This window comes from Olea europaea, chromosome 10, assembly GCF_002742605.1.
Source record: "Olea europaea var. sylvestris chromosome 10, O_europaea_v1, whole genome shotgun sequence".
In the NCBI taxonomy this organism is placed as follows: domain Eukaryota; kingdom Viridiplantae; phylum Streptophyta; class Magnoliopsida; order Lamiales; family Oleaceae; genus Olea; species Olea europaea.
This window is the reverse complement of record NC_036246.1, coordinates 2,757,762-2,773,977: the sequence shown is the minus strand read 5'-3', so window position 1 is coordinate 2,773,977 and position 16,216 is coordinate 2,757,762. Positions and strand designations below refer to the sequence as shown.

The following is a 16,216-nucleotide window of genomic DNA, read 5'->3' as shown; positions in this document are numbered from 1 at the left end:
CCACCTTAGGGGGTGTTTGATAGGCATTTTTATGTAAAAATGTATTTTAGAATAGTAAATTGATGTGAAATATGTGGTTGAAAAATAAATAAAAGTTTTTGATTTACGTGTAATATTATTTTAATAAAAAATGTGATTGAAAAGAAGAGAAAAAAAATACATTTTGAAAAAAATGACTACCAAACGGGACCTAAACTAACTTCTCTAAAAGTTCTTCTAGCAAGATAAAACACTTTGAGAAAATTATCTTAATATTTTTAAGAACAAATTTTAACTTTACAATAGTCATGTCAAATAGATCCTAACATAGATGAGGAAGCAAGAAGAGAGAAATTTCACTATTCGCTGGGTCAAAAAACATACATACGCATGATATATATCAAATTGAGTAATATTTTATAATTCTCTCCCTCTCTCTCTCTCTCTCGGTAGATTTTTCCATATAATAATATAATTGTAAAGAACAAAAGAGTCTGAACAGCAAGAAAAGACTCAGTTAAGCACTAAATTCTCCTTTGACAGGATCATCCGAGGGTAATATAAATATAAATATAGATCATTGGCACATCAACATAACCTGAGTGAGAAAAAAGCTAAATCAAAAGGCAAGAAGCAATAACACAAGTGATTCTTTTAACAAACTAGAAGAAAATGGCTAGAACGAGAAAAGCTCGTGCAGGAGTGGATGAAAGGAATACTGATAAAGGGAATATTGCCTTACAAGAAATGGTTAAGGAGGCAGCAGCCACGGCTGCAGTAGGCACAGTACATCGAGCGCGCAAGAGATTTGTTGGGGTTCGGCAGCGGCCATCGGGGCGGTGGGTGGCGGAGATAAAGGATACTATTCAAAAAATAAGGGTGTGGTTAGGCACCTTTGACACGGCTGAAGAGGCTGCAAGGGCCTATGATGAGGCAGCTTGCCTGCTTCGCGGGGAAAATACCCGAACGAATTTCTGGCCTCGTTCTCCCTCGTCGTCGTCTTCCTCTTCATCTCTTCCCCCAAAAATTACCAACCTTCTTCTTAGCAGGCTAAAGGCACGAAACAACGAGTTGACTGCTTCCTCCTCCTTGCCTGTTGATCATCAAAAGAAAACGCAAAAGCAAAATCAGTCAGAGGAGTCCATAGATGAATTGGCTGATTTTTCAGAAACACAATTCACTGATTTTCTCAATGATCCTGAAGATTACACCATCGATGACAGCAGTATGATCACTAATGACTATACAAGATCATGCCTAACACAAAATGATGACTTTCAAACTAGCAATTTCAATTTGGATCAGAACTTGAATGATTTAGTACATCTTTCTAATGAGCAGTTTTCCAGAGGGGATGCGAATATTGGAGGAGAAATGGACAATGAAATTATAAATGAGAATACTGGTCTAGACGATGTTGATTTCAAATTTGTTGATGAAACCGTATCATTTAATTGTACCCCTTTTGAGATTGCTGAAGAGATTTCGAAGGAGGGATATGAAGATGAGCCATTGATGCTTAGCGAGGTCATGAAGAGGAATTATGAGAGGAAGTTTTCAGCCTCTCTCTATGCCTTCAATGGGATCACAGAATGCCTCAAGATGAAGCACGAATCCGGGAGTGTACTGGGACAGGAAAGTTCTGATCACTTGAACAGACTCCAGAATGCATGTAAAATGAACCAACAAGAGAAGAGAAAACTTGAAGAAGGCAACTTTAAAGAGAGTGAAAAGAATATGCAGGATCAGTATGCGCAAGCTTCAACAGAAAATGGAGAATTGTCACTCTGGACCTCCATTGATCTCCAACCTATATGTATGCTTAGTTAATCAGTTGACAAATTTTTTATACTTTAACAATAAAAAAAAGTGTATTAACTTCTTAGTTAAAGAGAATCAACAATAAGCTTTCACTACATGTTTCTGAAACAAAACTTCAAACTAAATCCAGAATCTTTTCAGGACAGATAAAAAGTATACGAAAAAAGTTGCATCGTGAAGGAAAAGTGTTGTAGTTCATGACTAGTACTATACAAGCTAACAAAAAGAATGGCCTTATTCCTAAACTAAAATATCAATATATACAGTTTAGATGAAAGAAACAGTTGGATAATTCTTACACAAAGGCAGATTCTGTTACCTGTACTTCTATGTCCTCCTCTAACTTCCCCTTCTGGACAATGTAATCAAACAACTCGTTAGACTCCACACATTCCATCATGAGATACGTATCTAAATACATCTATACAACCTCATATACTGTATGATATGGGATGTATAGTGTATTAATAATCTTAAAATTTTGTCTCTCTTCTTACAGCAGAAATCTTATGAATAATCTAATAAGAACAAATACAAACTTAATTCAGTCAACACAGCATAAATTAGAGATCCAGAAGAATTTAATGAGTGCAGCTACTGGAACGTCATACAAAAGTGAATGAATTATGACGTAACACTCAATGACGAGAAATGAAACTGCATTTAACGCTTAACAATACACAATACCCCCAAAAGGAACATCAATGTGTTAAAATGGACAAAAAAGGGCTCATGAATAATACCATCAAGGAATCCATAGTCACTGCACTAGCTAAAAACTGATGAACATTGTTCCAGCAGTTCTAACAACTTTAATCCAAATTTTACGTATATCGATGAAAAAACAACCCCACTTTCAGAAACTTTGTCATGGCATCACAGGATTTTTGATCACCAAGTCTCATAATTATACATAAGCCATTTCAATCGCACTGTTCCATTTTTAACCGAATCAAAGACTGTACATGCATCTTTGTTACAAAGAAAGTTACACACATAGCAATAAAACTGACTTCCCGTTGCTATTCCTTCCATATTGTGTACCATTGCCATGCACTCTTTAATGGAAGATCCAGATGATGCAGCAAGGATAATCTTAATCTTATCCTTCAATGGAGATGCACCTGACTTCGTTCTTTTACAATTATCACGTAGGCTTCCACTTTCAGTTGATCTTCTTTTCTCAACCATGGAAGACGGAGACATTTCAATATCTCCTTCCTCACAATGGGAAGACTTATTTATGTATTTTAAATAAAATTGTAGAACACAACATAATGTTAGAAGGCGTAATCTCATTCATTTGTCAAATCTTTCTTCCCATTGTTTTTCGTCAATTTCTTCACCCTCGATATTAGAAGCATTATTTGTTGCAGGAGCTACATATGATATATCCCAAACAGATCACTGAAAACACAGACAGTACTACCAATTGAACATTATAGCCAAAAATATGGGCAACACACAAATTCAAAAAGAACCTATCTCTATATATCAAAAATTAAAATGAATATTAACCAAAAAGCTCAGGTGTAATTTAGAACAGAACTAATATGCTACACTTATACAAAATTTCCAGCAGAAGTATTCCAACCTATAAGTCATTCTCAAACTCACAAACAGATAGTTATTTCAGTAGCAGGATGAGAAACGTACGCAAACTCACAAACAGATAGTTATTTCAGTAGCAGGATGAGAAACGTACGATCGGTAATAGGATAAAAAAAAAAATAAAAAAAATCTAAAAACTTCGGAATGTTGAAGAGGCAGTTACAATTTTACACTGTCAACAAATAAGAAGCGGAAAATTACAAACTAAACCTGAAAAATTAGAATTTTTCATATATTCCCCTAATTCTTTTAAAATATTTCCCCCTAAAACTTAAATCTCGGAAATTAATCAACATGTTTTCTAATAATTACAAATACGTAAATTCACAGCTTGCAACAATGTTTTCAGTACTATGATATTCGTAAAATCCGCAAAAAACAAAAACTCAAAATTTAACGATATGATTTTTTTCAAAACCTGAAGGAATTGAAAAATTCAAAACACATGAATAGAAATATTCATAAATCAACAGATAGAAGCTTACAGAAATGCAAAATGACGAAATTGTGTATAAATTTGGCGAACAAAAGCAGAGCCCTCTAAAATCAAAATTGCAGTTGCGGGCAAGAAATGGGGACTGTTCAGGTTACGGATTATATGGTTAGGCCCAAAATGATCGATTGATATGCCCAATAGTAGAATTCGGCTTTTAGTGGACCACTAATTGTAGGCCATCAGTCCAAATTGGCCCGTAAAAAATAAAATAACAATAAGAATTCATGTAGTTAAATTTGATGAAAGGACAAATCATGTTAATTATTTTTCATATTTTTAAAGAACGTCTCCAAGAGAATTTAAATATAACATACTATCTATTTAAAGAGTTACTGCTTAAACTAAGATTCAAGTGACTCTATTTTAACTTTAAAAAATAGAGGGTGAATTTTGCTATCCATATTAGGGATGAACCTAATTCGGTTAAATTTAGTAGCAAAGAGAACTGAATAGATTGCCGGTATGTATTTTGAAAATTGAACCATTGATCCCACCTCTAAAGTATAGAACACGAATCGAACCGTACAATTCCAATTTCAATTAAGTTCAATTCGATTCCTTCAATTAAGTTGTCAATTCTACCTATACAGGTTCATAAGTTATATTTATTTAAATATCTAATTTTTCCATAATCTATTCATTAAAACTATTTACATTGATGCTAATGATTTGTATCTTCACTATCTTCAAGAAAGTAATACTGAACCATTGGTGATGGTATAAAATGCTCTCAATTACCCGTGCAAAAAAAGGCATTACAAAGCAAACGAAACTCTGATAAGCCAAACAAAGTTGTTGACCTTAAAAAATGTGCCAACAGAATTTTAAACACGTATACATCACCTGCACAATGAACACCACATTAGAAGGTAAAGGCTGCCAACCGAGAAAAAGATCCAACGATCGTTTGCACTCTGATGGTCAAATCAGCGGTTACATTGAGATAAATAGAGTGCAAGAGAAGGAGAGTGGATTTGGCTAGGATTTGAGGACGTACATTAATTGTGAAATTAATCACGTATGTTGAGGAGAAGTGGAAATGGGCCAAAGAGTTAATAGGCTGAGTTCAAGGCCCAAAACAAGATTACTTGATGCAATTATTTAATTAAATTAACCCAATCAATTGAATAGTCAATGTCACGTTGACATATATGAGACCTCCTCCGTCACGTAATTTATAAGTGTAACAATGGTCCCCTAAGTCTAAATTGTACATTCATATGGAGGTCCAACTTTAAAATATAAGTTATCAAGTAAGCGAGATCTTATAGATTGCCTTAAAATGAGTAACTCCAATAAGTGAAGTCTTACGAACTACCTCGAAAATATACATTGATCCCATTAGGGGGAGAACTTACGAATTGTCTTGAGAATATAAATCGCTTCAATATATGAGGACTTACAAACTGCCACAAAAACATCTATGTGAGTCTGAATCAGCGAGGGGCTTACAGATTGCCTCGAAAGATAAATATCGCATAAAATTTGTCAAAATTTAAGCAGCATCTCTCTTGTAATATGGGCTAAATCAATCTGTAATATAACATAATATCTCCACTGCCAATACAAAATAAATTGGGGTCCCCTTCCCCCCTCCCCAAAATAAGGTAAAATGATGATCTGATCAAACTTGGTAGTATGGAATAAGTAACAAGATGTCTATAAAATGATAATATAGATTACGTAGCATACATACTGACAGTAATGAAAATAGGATCATGTGTCACGAGACATATTAGCAGTGACGTGACATGCATACTTGACAGCAATAATATAATGCATATATTTGCAATAATAAAGTAACGAAAATAAGATAGTATCACAAAAGTCGATTGCTTTCATTATCTTCAAAGCTTTGATGAAAACTAATGTAACCCAACGAGAGAACTTGATCATGCATGGAACACTATATAAGCATGTTTAGTATCAAAGACAACCAACAAAATTTTGACATCCTTTTTCTTCCTTAATCATGTCAAATGTTTTTAGGTCCAATCTAATTTCAGTTTTCGTAATGGACATCAACGTTTCTAATATCTAGGGGCAGACCCATTAAGGGCTGAACAGGTGCAGTCGTCCCCACTGAATTTTCAAAAAACTTTCAATTAGGCTTTTTTAAATTTAATTTTTTAGATTTTTTTTCATTTCTTTCACAATTTATTTTAGCCAATTTTCTATCTTGTCCCCGATGAACTATAATCCTAAGTTTGTCCCTGCTATTAACACTAACTAAAGGATTATGCAATTCGAGTCTCATAGAAGCCTAGCTTGGTTGAAATAGACGAATCCTTGATAGTCAAGAATTGAAGTGAAGCGATAACCTTGGGTGCATCCCCAAGAATAATATGCAATTCGAGTCTCATAGAAGCCTACAACCATGCAGTAGTCAGTGTGCAAAATGTGCAGTAGAATAAACAAAACTTGAACAGTCAGACATTGTTGATATGAATGTACAAATAACGCAAATTCAACAAAAAATTATGCAGGGAATTAGAGGGCTAAAGTACACAGAATATAACTTTTCAATGTGAGAAAGTGCATTTGATTAAAGAGATAAACTTGCATTAATATAAACAGATGACCTCGATTTTTTATACCTCCAACATGACTAACAGATTCCAAGGTCTCCCGCGTATATGTAAACCTACTCTTACACACTAAGACAAATCGTTAACCACACATGACTTTCTTTGGTGGTAGAAAAGGTGGCCACGTACACTCTGACGATCAAATTAGTTGAAGTAATATTTATATAAGTATTGGAGGCATTTTAGACACGAGCCTCTTATGAGAAAAGGGGTTCGGCTTTGGGAAAATATGTTATAGTAAAGAGAGCAAAGTTATAATTTGAGAGTCTAAACTTGCATTATTTTTTATATGGCACATTATGTGAATTTTATAGTAGAAGAGAATAGATACCAACCGTTGATTGAAAGTATACATGTTCTCATCCATGTGGTAGAGGCCTCTTATCAAATGTATCAATCAATCATATGCATTTAATGTTAACACTATTTTGTTGCCCAAAAATCTAACACGAGACTTAAAACTTGATTTGTTTGGCTAAATAGGGCGATGGTAGCAGTGAATTGTTGCATCAATCACTCATTAAAGATTGCATAAAAGATCTTCTACTAAGCCCCCCGCAACCTTAACCCATCCATGAGGGTTTGGTTCTCCATAGGGGGTTGACTCCAACAAATGGGATTGGTTCTCCATGGCGGTTTGGTCAAATTTCCTCTTGGGTAGAATGACATGGAGCGTGGGTTCGAATTCACTAGTCGTATGACTACCAAGTAGAGGTTTTTGGATTCTCGCTGAAAGAGGCGTACCATAAAAAATGCTCGATATGAAAGGTAAGAATTAAAATTCCTAAGAACAAGTTCTTTCAACATACATGGCAGTAGGGTAATAATCCCAAGTAGTAAGAGCCCATATGCTTGGGATAACTCTCCTCCTATATGACCAATGAAGATGAAGAACGTAAGAAAATTAGACATTCAATAATGAGTAGAAAAATTGCAAGGATAATGGATTTCCATGGAATTTATTAAAAGATTTAGGTGTATAATCAAATCTAGGGTCGTGTTGCCTTTTTCGTCACTACCATCATCATAATCATCTTCGTCAGCAGCGAGACGAGTATAGTAAATATTTCTTCTAGATGCCATTGAAATTAACACGACATTCAGTTATAGAAGGGTCAAATGACTCCAAAAGAACCAGCTTGAGTTAAACTGTAAGCATCAACGAAAAATAGAAAACATTAGAAACTGAATTTAAAATTCGGATTAAGGCATGTTCTTGGTTGAAAAATAGAAGGCACCAAGACAAATTGTTAACCACACGTGACTTTCTTTGGCGGTAGAAAAGGTGGCCGCGTACACTCTGACGATCAAATTAGTTGAAATAATATTTATTTAAGTATTGGAGGTGTTTTAGACACGAGCCTCTTATGTGAAAATAGGTTCGGCTTTGGGAAAATATGTTATAGTAAAGAGAGCAAAGTTATAGTTTGAGAGTCTAAACTTGCGTTATTTTTTAAATGGCACATTATGTGAATTTTATAGTAGAAGAGATTGGATACCAACCATTGGATGAAAGTATATATGTTCTCATCCATGTGGTAGAGGCCTCTTATCAGAGGTCTCAATCAATTATATGTATTTAATGTTAATACCATTTGTTGCCCAAAAATTTGACAAGAGACTTAAAACTCGATTTGTTTGGCTAAATAGGGCAGTGGCAGCATTGAATTGTTACATCAATCACTCATTAAAGATTAGATAAAAGATCTTCTACTGAGCCCCTCACAACCTTAACCCGTCCATGAGGGTTTGGTTCTCCATAGGGGGTTGACTCCAGCAAATGGGATTGGTTATCCATGGGGGTTTGGTCAAATTTCCTCTTGGGTAGAATGATATGGAGTGCGGGCCCGGATTCGCTTGTCGTATGACTACCAAGTAGAGGTTTTTTAAGTCTCGTTGAAAGAGACGTAAGATAAACAATGCTTGATATGAAAGGTAAGAATTAAAATTCCTAAGAACAAGTTCTTTCAACATACATGGCAGTAGGGTAAGAATCCCAAGTCCTAAGAGGCCATATGTTTGGGATAACTCTCTTCCTATGTGACCAGCGAAGATGAAGAACGCAAGAAAAGTAGACATTCAAAACAAGTAGAAAAATTGCAAGGATAATGGATTTCCATGGAATTTTATTAAAAGATTTAGGTGTATAATCAAATCTAGGGCCATGTTGCTTTTCACCACTATCATCATCATTATCATCTTCATCAGCAGTGAGACGAGTATAATGAATATTTCTACTAGATGCCATTGAAATTAACACGACATTCGGTTACAGAAGTGTCAAATGACTCCAAAAGAACCAACTTTTGTTAAACTGTATAGCATCAACGAAAAATAGAAGACATTAGAAATTGAATTTAAAATTTAGATTAGGGCCTATTTGATAGAGCCATTTTTCATGGATTTTCCACCCAATTTGTGTTGTTTGATTCCCAAATTTTTTCCAGGGAATTACTTTTCCACTTCTCCCTCACGTAAAGCCATTTTCTTGGTTTTGAAGGAATTCCAATTCCATGAGTTTTGGTGAGAAAATGGGGTTTTCAGCTCTTATTTTTATTATTATTTTTTTTATTTTTGGCAATTAAAACAAATTTTATCCATAATTGTAAAATTTTTATCTATTTAATTGACAATTTTCATGAAATCCAAAATTTCAACATTTTTCAGGTGAAAAATTATACCAATCAAACACATTTAATTGACAATTGCCAGTAAAATAAGTTCTAGGCAATTCAATTCCCTAAAATTCGTTTTCTTTCTACCAAAATTTCTTTCTTGCAATCAAACGAGCCCTTAGAGAAAAATCAAAGTAGCACCATACAAACTATATATGGGGCAGTTGAACCATTCATGGTTTGAGCCGGTCCAAATTGCTCATGGACTCTGCTTCCCTATAGATATGCTGCAACTTCAAGAAAATATTAGCCCAATCAAATTTTGACTATTGATTTTTTCAGTTCCATTAATTGAAAAAATGAAAATAACATGCTTTTACACTTGAAATGGTAAATATAAACAAGTTATATTTTAGAAAAATTACTTACTTTGGGATATATAATAGACATATTTGTACAAAATAACGTACATTTCTAACTTACTAGTCACATGTGAATGTGTGTTGCACATTACTCTGGAACAATTTTATAAGTACTGTAAAAATAATATTTTAGAATTCGTGAATTTGAAAAATAGTAAAAAAATAAATAAATTGTTTATATGAAATGACTTTTTTATTTAATGAGAAACTCTTTGTACACTATATTTTTCGTATGATTAGAGGTATTTGACATAATTAAAACCTTTATAGCTACCATATGACCTTGTGCATTCAATTGAGATTTGGTATCCTCATGTATTCACAAAGAAAAAATTTCATGAATTGTTACCACAAGTTTGAAGATGATGAACAGAGGAAAATTAATAATTGAATATTAAAATTAAGATTAAAGACCTTTTATACATGGATAATGTAATTACAAATTGTATAGTCATCATAGTAAACGTATTATCTATTTGTCAACTAGGATGAATTTCAAAATATCAAAATTTTCAGCATTGTTGGAAAAAGATTTGATCAAATCATTTTGAACTATTGCCACTTTAATGAACCATTCATTTTAATACGTTGATAAGTCTCTTGAAGCTTTTGATTCCATAATGTGGGAGAGCAAAATAATTGAGAGGTTAATTCATTTATGTCTAACTCCCATGAGAACAATCAAATACATTCATGAATGTGGAATTTAATTAATTTGAATTTGTGAATATAAAATAATAATTTGTATTTACGTGATCTTGAAGAAGAATTTAGATTTAAAAAAAATAAAATGTGTGTACGTGAACCTAGAGAAAAAATTGATATCATAGCTTAAAATGAAAATCTTGAAAATAAATAAGTTTATATGAATTTGAAGAATTTATTTACTCTCTGAGTAACTGAATAGTTACAAAACGCATAAATTAAAATTAATTTATACATGCACATAAATTGTAAAACGCATAATTGAATGTAAATATATATTGAAAAATGAAAAGTAAAATATTATTGAAATAATTGAATAGTAGTAAGACTAGAATCGTTAAATAATAATAATAATAATAATAATAATAATAATAATAATAATAATAATAATAATAATAATTCTCACTTGAGATGATATTTAATGTATTATAAATTTTATCCATTTTTATGCATCGAAAGTTGACTCCTAAGGAACATACGTCCATACAGATTTTCAATGTCAATTTAAAGTGTGGATCCACCACCATTTGGTAAAAATAACACTATAAGAATACGTTTGGTTTGATTACCAACATTTTTCACGAAAAATATCATTTTTTCCATTCAATTTTCTACTTTTGTGCCGTTTGATTGATATTTTTCAATAAAAAACATTTCATACTTTTAATCGCATGACCATATTTTCCTTGAAAACAAAGAAAATGTTTTCTTTATGGGGAGCATATTTTTATTTTTCAAGTAATTTTTCTCTCTCTCATCTATCGACCAATAAAAAATGAATAAGTATAACATTTTGTAAATTGAAAATTACATTAATTAAACACATTTAATTGATAATTTCCATACAAATAAATCGTAGATAATTTATTTATTTACTTTCTATATAAATTTCATTTTTTCAATCAAACGCACCCTAATTGTTAGCTTGCAATCGTGGAATTGGGCGCCACCCCATCAAATAATAACAAAATTAGAATTGGAAGCCGCTTTATTTTGAAGGCTCACATGCACTTACAGATGCATACCAATACTACCAACGCCCACTCTATCATCATCATCATCATCATCATCATTATTATTATTATTTCACGTGCACGGTTTAATGTGGCTTAAAAATTACAATAATGCTTCTTGTACATTCTATGAATTACATGGAGTTTGACATCCTTTACAAATTCAAAATGTATTTGGCGAGAAAATGTGTTAAATTCAAAAATTGTCTAATCATGTGTCGCCACATGGAACAATGTCAAAGATGATGTAAAAGACAATGTACAAGTAACATGATCCTAAAAATTATAATCTTATTTATATATACCCCATCCCCATGGAATTCTGGGGGGCTGGACAAAAGTTTTGAAATGAATCATCACAAATTGGATCGAGTGGTTCGATTCTATTCTTCTTAAATTAAATTAATTAATGAGTATTAAAATTAAGAATTGAACGGATTGATTTGATTCTTGACTCTAGATCAATAACTGAAGAACGATACCTCATATTTTTTTGACCATCACGTGTTTACTAAAATGAGTATAAGTTGATCTATGAATAATGAAATCCCGTGATTCCAAATTTTTATGTATTTATCTAAGTTGACCTCAAAAGGTGATAAGGGAAGTAAAGTCCGTCCATTAAATATAAGTTGGATCAGAGGCTAGAGGCACGCTCCATCCCTCATCTCCCTAACTCTTTACTTTTCCTAGAAATAAGATCTCCAAATTAATCTCCGGCATGGAAAATTTATATCATGAGCTAAAAGATGTTCAAGCAACTTGAAAGGACGAGGCATAACTCCTAATTTTCAAATTCTCACAACAATCAATTGGGAACACTTAATTAGTAACTAAACTTGCATTTTTTTTTATTTGTTTGATTATATTTCTTTTAAGTAGTCTTTTCTTTTTGTGACTTTCAAATATAATAGTTATATTTGGTCTATTAATCATTTAATATTTCTTGGTTAATTTTTATACAATTTTAAAGTGTGAAGTTGTATTTCTCAAACCACACCTTTATAAGTGAAAATGTGATTTATTTCACTTGCACTCATCTGGACAGTTGGCACTTGGGTATTGGCTGATACCTTATCACACGAGTTGTGCTTTCTTTGGCCCGTTGTGAACCGTTGATTTCATCCTATGGTTGAGATTTAGTCTCTCACCATTATTGACTAGAGACTTCGAGACTCTTGGGGTCATTAAGTCCTTTGGTCTTTTGAGTTTCTTGATTTTTCTCTCTCAGTTCGACTGTCAACTGTTCTTCTTCTTCATTTAGATCTCTTGATTGATTCATTTGATTGTGAATATTGTAGAGAGATTATGTTATCTGATGATGGAAGAATTAATAGTGCAATGTTTTAGGCCTTGTTTGTGGATGGTAAATTTGTACTGAGTTCTTGGCAAGGTTTTGTCTAATCGTGTAGGCTAGGGTTCATGTTATTGCGAGACCCTTGTGGATCGATAACCATACTGTGGATCTGATTTGGTTTGGTCAACTGTTTGTAACTCTCTCTTGAAGGTTTTTTGTTAGTGACGGGCTTACTTCTGAGCCCCCCCAGATTAGGCGGTGTTTGGCTGAACTGGGTGAACAATCTGTGTGTTTGGTTATTATTCTTGCACTGTCCTTTACTTCTTCGGTTGTTTGTGGTTTTCTTGGGTCAATATACCCAACGTAAAGTTTTCAGCATTTAGAATAATATTCATCTGTATTTAAGTACGGTCTTTTATAAGAAAGTCACGACGAGATAAAAAAAACTACGGACCCTTCTCAATTAGAAGATTGAAGAGAGAATAGAGAGGGGAAAAAAAAAGTTATTAGGTACTTTCTTGGAAATTCTGTGCGAATTGTTTATTATTTGGGGAACAATGATGAGTGGACACTTTTGGAAATAAATAAATGGAGAGATAACTTAATTATTTGCGATGATTGATTAGTAGCACAAGTACAATAAAACAAAAGAAGCAGCTAAAGTTCCGGTAAAGTAAAATCGCACATGTTAAGTGACAAAAATAAAAAGAAGAACTGCACAGTAGAATAATGCGCTTTATGCTAACAATAACTGTACACTGCATCAAAACTGTCTGGAATGTTTTTTAGTTACAATCATGATTTTGGCCGGAGCCAAAATTTTCAACTCTAAACAGTGAAAAAAAATCTACACAGTGAGAGAGAGATGGAGAAAAAAAAAAAAGAAAAAAAAAAAAGCGTAAGGGTCCCAAACTTTGAAGGTCGAATTATATAGTTGAGTGCTCAAGAAAATTTTTCTCGACTATGGAGAGTGTGCTTTAACACATGTTCCGGGAGGCTGGAACATCTTGCAAGTATAACGGTGATTCTACTACGAAACACTTCGTTTAATTGAGAATACACATCATTCATAACAAGATACAGATTCCCGATATAATGAAAAATGAGATGTTATTGTTTAAAATGCTGAAAGATTCTCTTTAGGGAGCAAAGCTAACCCTATTCTCACAGAAAAAATCAGTAGGAATGAGCCCCATATTTTCTGCCCACTCACATCCACTAAATTATTCTTTCGAAAGGATTTCAAGGATATCAATTTAATATTTTGCATTTAAGCACATATAATAGCAATAGCGGTTGGAATTTGCTCTGCATAATGTAAGAATTGGTTCAAATAATTAACCAAAAATTGGAAAATAAAAGGTGTGACTACGTGTCAACTTCGATCAAATATTCGGATTTGATCTGATGGTCAAATTACAAAAGTAAATAGACCAACTTATTTTATTCGTCGAGTAGATCGTCGTGGTATATTTGAAATCTCGAAACCAATTCCGGATGAATGAGAAATTGCGGACCAAAGTTAGAAGAAATGAAGTGTTGCAACCCTTCGAAGGGATGTAGGTTTTGGCCAAGTGTTGCAAATTTTTGAAATGATGCATGTTTTGGCCCACACTACTTCATTTACACCCTTTCTACATTTATAAATAGAACCCCATGGACATGATTTTGGGTACACCAATTACATTGAGCATTCATTCTCCTCTTGCAATTCTCTCATTTCTAATTCTATAGCATTTTCATGCATTTCCTTGGTAGAGTTCCGTTCGAGTTTGTTGGTCGAAGCCATTTGGAGTGCTCCTATGGCTTGACGTGGTCGTTGTATCTTGGAAGATGATTGTCGAAAAACTGTTAGCACCGATGCGGGGCAAATTCATCTTAAGAACCAAATGTCAAACATTTGTCTCGACAAAAAATTTATCACTTGCATCTTTCTTTCTTCATTTTCTGATTTTTCTTAATTATGATTTGATTTCAGAAACTAATTAATATTATTTACATGTTTGTTTTGCGATGTTTGATTCAAAGAATAATTTGCTTTCGTTCAAGAATCGAAAAAGATGAATCCATATTCATGCATTCGGATTCAGTAACTATTATTGTTTTGCTTCTCAGATTCTAATTTGGTAAGTCGAAATTACGTTTCGATTTCACGCAAATAAATAGTATGCTTTTATGAATATAATATGCAAATAGTCGTGTATTCCCCAACAATCTTAAGATGAACTTTCTTATGCATATTATATTTTATTTGCAATCGAAGTCAAGATACTGCATGAATAAAATCACAAGACGAAATTTTGACGTATCATGATTCTGGTAAATGTGCTCTATTACAACATTTTAATTAGAGAAATTCATGTGCAATGAATCTATATATTATAACATAATCGATAGTGATTCTATAACTTGGAATCATTCATTTATATGTTGAATTCATTATAATATATTTCAAGTTGATTTGTGGACAAACAATCTGATATTATTCAATCCTGCACCATATAATGTAAATTTTGGTTTTGATCAATTAGAGGAAATTCTAATATTTAGAAATTAGAGTGGAAAATCTCAAATTGGTGTACCAGATTATATGATAATTAGTTGTGAAACTCATAATACATATGATATTCATGAACCGGTGCATACATGTTTGTGTATTGTATTTGTTGGTAGTCTCATCTATGAGTTTTATTTGTTGGCACTCTTTTAATCCAAGATGTATCTATATTAAAAGATAATTTGTGTCAGAAGTTGCCTAAGGAATTTTGATTGGGAAGGTTGGTAGAATCTTGTTAACTGTTTGTAAACAAATAGTATACATGCTATATGGAAAAATATATCTTTCCAAATTAAAAACAGTTTTTAATTTCTGAAATGGTGTGACCCGTTTGAATTGTGTAGCATGAAATATCTGTCCATATATTATATAAATGTAAACGGATTTGTCAAGTCAAATTGCACATGGACATTGTGAATTTTATATGCTAATCATTGCGTTTCTTCATGTTTAAACTGTCTCAATTCAAAGTTATCAAGAAATAAATTTACCAAACCTACGAAAGATGCATGTTGGGATAATTTTAATTGTTCAAAGCATATTGGCTTTGACTTTGTCAAAATCTAGTAAAGCTGAAATTTATAGTTTGTGCAGAATTCCTTACTTTTAGTTTATACGTATGTCATCCCAATAACTTTTGTTTTTTCACTATGGCAAATCATTGTGCATTTGAATATATTACTTGCGTGAGGAGACATATTTTAACTAATAAATATGCTCATAACGGTAATGGCATGAGTATGCATTTATTTTAAGTAGGCAACTTAGTTGGGTATCTATATGATAATCATATGAAGCGGATTAGTGTATTCATTTGATGAATCCATACAAGTGTTTGAATTTTGGATAGACCTTTTTGGTTAAAATGGTCTAGTTGGTTAAATTTTCATATCTTGTTGAAATTATACTAACTTTGATTAATGTTAATAGCCTCATTTAATCTTATGAAATTAAGTAAGATGATTTAAGTGGATATAATTATTTAGTTATGAGAATTATGCCACTTAATTATTTGAAATATTCTACGATCAATTTAGATGAAAAGGTGCGTCCTTTCATATGAATAATCATGACTTTTGGTATGATTATTTTTCAATGGGTGTGTCTCTTCA

General features: G+C 32.7%; 3 protein-coding genes across 3 annotated transcripts; 1 reads left to right on the top strand and 2 right to left on the bottom strand.

Moving 5' to 3' along the window:
- Positions 1–394: 394 nt before the first annotated feature.
- LOC111400879 (ethylene-responsive transcription factor CRF4-like) lies at positions 395–2,040 on the top strand. Its single transcript, XM_023028325.1, has one exon. The coding sequence runs from the start codon at positions 652–654 to the stop codon at positions 1,807–1,809; it is 1,158 nt and encodes a 385-aa protein (XP_022884093.1). The 5' UTR covers positions 395–651; the 3' UTR covers positions 1,810–2,040.
- A 505-nt stretch (positions 2,041–2,545) lies between these two features.
- LOC111400886 lies at positions 2,546–4,021 on the bottom strand. The gene is made up of 2 exons (XM_023028336.1): positions 3,897–4,021; positions 2,546–3,207 (listed from the first exon to the last, which is right to left on the bottom strand). Exon 2 carries the CDS (start codon positions 3,097–3,099, stop codon positions 2,692–2,694), a length of 408 nt encoding a protein of 135 aa, XP_022884104.1. The 5' UTR covers positions 3,100–3,207; positions 3,897–4,021; the 3' UTR covers positions 2,546–2,691.
- Positions 4,022–6,160: 2,139 nt separating this feature from the next.
- Positions 6,161–8,743, bottom strand: LOC111400154 (transmembrane protein 230-like). The gene is made up of 3 exons (XM_023027586.1): positions 8,548–8,743; positions 7,305–7,397; positions 6,161–6,276 (listed from the first exon to the last, which is right to left on the bottom strand). The coding sequence occupies exons 1-3, from the start codon at positions 8,741–8,743 to the stop codon at positions 6,161–6,163; spliced, it is 405 nt and encodes a 134-aa protein (XP_022883354.1).
- Between the last annotated feature and the right edge of the window lie 7,473 nt (positions 8,744–16,216).